Genomic DNA, 5,205 nt, shown 5'->3' on the forward strand with positions numbered 1-5,205 from the left:
GAGCACTCGATTCTAGCCTGGAATGTGAATTGAAAGAGCACCGTAATATCTCCCATGTATTTCTGTGAATCTCATTCATCTCCGCCCCACTTTGAAAATCCCAGCAGGATGTTTTGAAAAGGACCACAAGTGCCCTGGAACATGAACACATGGAAGGATGAAAAATGTTGTCCCTCCATTTCCACTCAGTTCCCAATGTCCACTCCGTGCAGTTGGTGTCGCTAAGAACCCATGCCCCCCAGGGGTGGGTGAAAGAATCAAGGAAGGTTGAATGGGATTTCCTGTTGGGCCACACTTCTCCTTGGCCATAGTGGTGGAGGTGGAGGAGGTGGTGGGGGAGAAACAGCGTGAAGGAGAGAGAGCGCAGAAGAAAGAGAGAGAAATAAATCACCCAGAAGTTAACTTACACGCTTGAGGATGCACCTAACTATAAATTTTAATAACCAGTCACGGAATCAGTTTGTATTTCGTGCTCCCTGACCATGTGGCTCTCATAATACTAAAGGAGCAAATATTAGTGTCAACCGTTAGCTTCCAACAACAGGACCACCGCACAAGTTCTCTCTCAAACTGCCGATTTAAAATGTTCATATTTATGGTGCAAAAAAAATTGCAGTGGATTGCTTACTGAGGAACATAGGAGCAGGAGGAGGCGATTTATCCTCTCAAACCTGTTACTAAGTCTTGGTATTTGTAAATTTTGGAGCATTGACTGAGGTTGGTCAGTTGAGGCAGCACACTAGAGAAAGAAAATGAATCTAACAAGAAAACACACGAAAAATGTATGAATCTAAACATGAGCTGCTTCAAAGGCATCGGAGGACAGTAACACAAGTGGGCAAGGTATCACTTTCCATTGAATGTTCAGTTTTTTTGTACATTTGATTGTAAAACTCACCAATGGAAAAGGCACTTTGTGGCTTCATTATTTTGGGATTCTTGCGCTCCATAAAGGGAGTCATGTTCAAAAACTGCTGCTTCAACCATGTGGCTCGATCTTCCTCAAAAACCTTCCTCTGCGGATAGAAATGGGCAAAGTCAAAAAATGTCACTTCTGGATCCATCAACGCATTCCTCCCACAACCGTTGTAACATCAGAATGTACATGTAAATTCTGTGTGTAACAGCTTCATGAATGTGAAATGCACTTTATTGAGAATCAAGATATAAAAATCAAAAAAAATATATACTTCCAAGACTGGAGTAAAGTTTATGCCAACTTTATCTCATGGATTGGTTTTGTGAAGAAGTATTCTATAATATCTGGGAGTGCCAGTGCTGTGGACTCTGTTCTGTTTATAATACAGGGTGAACTGTACAGCTCTGCAGAACCTCCACATACAGTTGTTTACAAGTTGCAATTTATAATTTTCATACCCGCTGGAAATTATGTCATTAGAGCTGACTGCAAATTATGGAGTCTGTACAATCTTTCTGCAGGTCACAAAACAATTAATCTCATACTGTATTGACCTTTTGCACCACAATACTTAAAGGCCAGATGTTCATACAAAATGAATTTCTTTTTCCCAAATGATTAAGATAACTGCTCACCATTTCATAGTAACAAATCAGAGATCTCAATCAACTGTGACAAGCATGACCATTTCACAGCAAAAATAACAGCTTTCACAGCAATTCCAAATTTAGCATTAAGGGACAGGTTCGTCTGCAGAAGGTTTATAAAATGATGGGGCTAATTCCATTCTACGTGGAGACCAACAAACGTAAAATAACCAAAAGTGCTACCTCGTGCCCCAGTCTGATAGCTGATTCTGTAAAGTTTCTTCTCTCCCTTTCAAAGTTTTTCTTCTGATCATTAAATAGTCTCCACTCTTCTTTCAATCGTTCCTTCTCTTCCAGTAAGTAGCAGTCTCGCAGTAGTATGGCTGTTTTGTCATCACACTGGGCATTAATCTGTTGCTTTGGAAAGAAAAGGTAACACTAACCTTCACATTTCAAAAATGATAAAGTAGGCATTTTTTGACTTTATATATAAAAGAAATTCAATACCTAACACCTTAAAAAAGGATTAAAATCAATCAGCTCCATTTGCAATTCCTCAGATAATGAAGCAGTCCTGGACAACATCCAGGCTTGGGCTGATAAGTTGCAAGTAACATTTGCACCACACTAGAGCCAGGCAATGACCATCTCCAACAAGGAAGAGAGAGAGTCTAACCACCTCCCCTTGACATTCAATGGCATAGCCAACACTGAATCCCCCACCATCAACATCCTGGGGGTGGCCATTGACCAGAAACACAACTGGACCAGTCACATAAATGCTGTGGCTACTAGAGCAGGTTAAAGGCTGGGTATTCTGCAGCAAGTGGCTCACCACCTCACTCCCCAGAGCATCTCCACCACCTAAAAGGCTCAAGACAGGAGTGTGATGGAACATTCTCCACTTGCCTGTATTGGTGCAGTTACAACAAAACTCAAAGCTCGACATCATCCAGGACAAAGCAACCGGCTTGATCGGCAGTCCATCTCCCACCTCCACCACTAGTGCACCATGTCTGCAGTGTGTACGATCTACAGGATGCACTGCAGCAACTCGCCAAGGCTTCTTCCACAGCATCTCCCAAGCCCATGACCTCCACCAACTAGAAGGACAAGGGAAGCAGGTGCATGGGAACACATCCCATGTCCCCCCATACCCTATACTGACTGCAATAATTGGCCACCGCTCGCTGTTCAAATCAGCAGCCGGCTTTACAGCTACAAAGTTGCTTTCACAGTGCAGACTTGACACATCGGAGGCATTTATTTTAAAATATAAACCATACCTGTAACAGCTGTTGCTGGGCTTTGATCACATCCCTGCACTGCTGGATTTCCACTTTTAGTTTCTCAATCTCTTGCTCATGATCTTCTCTGCTGATTATATCATCATCCTCCAGAAAACCAGACTTCACCAAGGATGCTGCAATAAGTGAAACTTAGCCCATCAACACTAACAATCGGATGTATTTAAAATAAACCATACATCTGCAAGTATTTTAAATATAATTACAGTAAAGCTTTGCACTTTCCAGCTACATTTAAAATAAAATCAGGGCTTCAAAATGGCAAAATTTGAGGAGATTCCTACTTTCTATTTAACCTTTCCCCATACATTACACAAGTCACAGTAAACTGTGGAAGCCCAGCACCAAATATAGATGGCCCATCCTTCCAGTCTGTCTCATCAGAAAACTAGCTCAAACTGGCCAAGTGAGGAGGTTTTTGCAGGGGAGGGAGACACTTACCTTATAATCAGACCAGAGTTCAGAATTGTAGGTATTTTGGAATGCCAATTACATGGGGATAAATCGCCTTTGTATAACAGGAGGCATAAATAGTTTCCTCGAGTCACCTTTTCCTTTAACCTAGGATTTCTTTTGGTAATAGTAGAGTTAATGCTTTTCTGAATAGACGCATTTTTGAGACAATTAGTGAACACCTTTTCCTGTATTTGTTCTGAAATATTTCCCAGTTTCAGTCGTCAAGATCTAATTCGCCGTCCTCAAAACTACTGAAGAAATGAAATGAAAAGTGTGATATAGAACAATGGAATTTCTTATTTTCCACACTCCACTGTTGTAAAGCAGAGGGTGTTTAAACAATGGACCTGGAGCCACACATGGACCACAAACCCAGGTAATCCAGCACACAAACCTCAGGCAACTCATTTCCATTTGCACTTTTATTTCTTGCTCCATGTGAATTTTGTGGGCCTGGAGGTTCACAAACAGTTGCTATTGGCACTTTCTTTATGGCCCATGGAATTCCAGGGCATTCACCCAAGTGACCCACAAAAAGACCAAGATTGGGCAGTGCTGCCCTAAACTATTCAATTCGACACAAGCCCATCATATCTTGAGAGTCTAGTTTCTCGACATGGTTTTTCAGGATTCTCCATTGTTGTCGAATGCTGTTGGTGAGCTGCTCTCTGACTGTATCACATGAAAGCTCCAAGCTACGTTCTTTGTTTTGTTCACCAGAATCCTCTTCATTGTCCGACCCAGCCTGGGAAATCAAAAAAACGAGCAAACTTCTTCTTGGATGACAGAATAAAGTGCTGAGAAGTGGCCAAACAGCTGCTTCATTTATAAAAAAAAACTCTCCATTCCCCAACACGAAATCAACAATTCCACTTTTCAAAAAAAGGAAAAAATATGTTGTTAAACTAAATTGGTAATATTCAAAACACCCTGTGAAAGAGCAACACCAGGGTTATGAGTAGCATAATATTTTGAGGTGGCAGTTTTACTGGACTCATTTACCGCTATGTGTGGTGAGCCTTTTGCAGTAAAATAATCCTCCGGAGACTGAATCAGTCTATTTCACCAATAGATGAGAGAGAACCAGTTGTTGCACATACACTGCTGGCAGTTGGGTTTAATCCTATCCAGGAGGTCTTTGGCGGCAGAGGGGGGATACGTTCGGGACAACTTTGGGACTTTAGTTATTTCACAGAATAAAAGGATCCAGATACACATCACTGCATCAAACTGGAAATATGCTTGATTTGTAATTATAAATCTTACGAACAGAAGAATTGTGGCCCGTTCCAATCTCCGGCCTAGTCGGCCCTGAAGACCACACTCTGTGTCCTGTTCAATAGCTGGGAAGTCAGTATTGGGGTGACCTGGGTTACATATCTGAATGGTGCCTGCTCTTTCGACAAAGGGGCCTACTTTTCCAGTATGGGGAAAAAGATACATCACCTGGAGAGCAAGGAGGTCAGAGTACTAAAGGTTTCTGAAGCTAGTTTCGTCATATCTGGAACACTTTGTTCTGCTGGTCCTAATTTTCAGTGTAACTTTGGGAATTAGAGGGGGGAAAAATAGAAACTCCAAACTCAGAATCTGTTGCAGGTTCTTCCTGGAGTCAGACACGTTCACCTGTGGAAGCCTCCACTGCCATAACATCTTTCGAGGTTACTCCTGCCTGCTCACTGAGAGGTTTGGATCATACTTCTGCTGATGTGGCCTAAATGCTAGACCCTTACCATAAGTGAGGCCGTATGTCTCCTGCACTGGCATCTTATCTCTAGCGCATCTTGGGACTAATCCTCGAAGATTCCAATTGCAGCGGCACTTATGAAACTGAATTGCTGTAAATTTTTAAATGGCAAAAAGCAGAACCAGCTGTTTGCCGGGCATTTAAATATTCTTAATTTTGGTTCATGAAGTACTGCCAAGAGTTAAGGCATCA

The 5,205-nt window shown here is 41.9% G+C and overlaps 1 protein-coding gene across 1 annotated transcript; it reads right to left on the reverse strand.

The window, feature by feature from the left end:
* Positions 1-657: 657 nt before the first annotated feature.
* On the reverse strand, positions 658-3,907 carry LOC137325585 (afadin- and alpha-actinin-binding protein-like). The gene is made up of 5 exons (XM_067990849.1): positions 3,886-3,907; positions 2,793-2,929; positions 1,750-1,923; positions 899-1,016; positions 658-758 (listed from the first exon to the last, which is right to left on the reverse strand). Exons 1-5 carry the CDS (start codon positions 3,905-3,907, stop codon positions 658-660), a joined length of 552 nt encoding a protein of 183 aa, XP_067846950.1.
* Positions 3,908-5,205: the final 1,298 nt, after the last annotated feature.

Source organism: Heptranchias perlo, chromosome 9, assembly GCF_035084215.1.
Source record: "Heptranchias perlo isolate sHepPer1 chromosome 9, sHepPer1.hap1, whole genome shotgun sequence".
Taxonomy (NCBI): Eukaryota; Metazoa; Chordata; class Chondrichthyes; order Hexanchiformes; family Hexanchidae; genus Heptranchias; species Heptranchias perlo.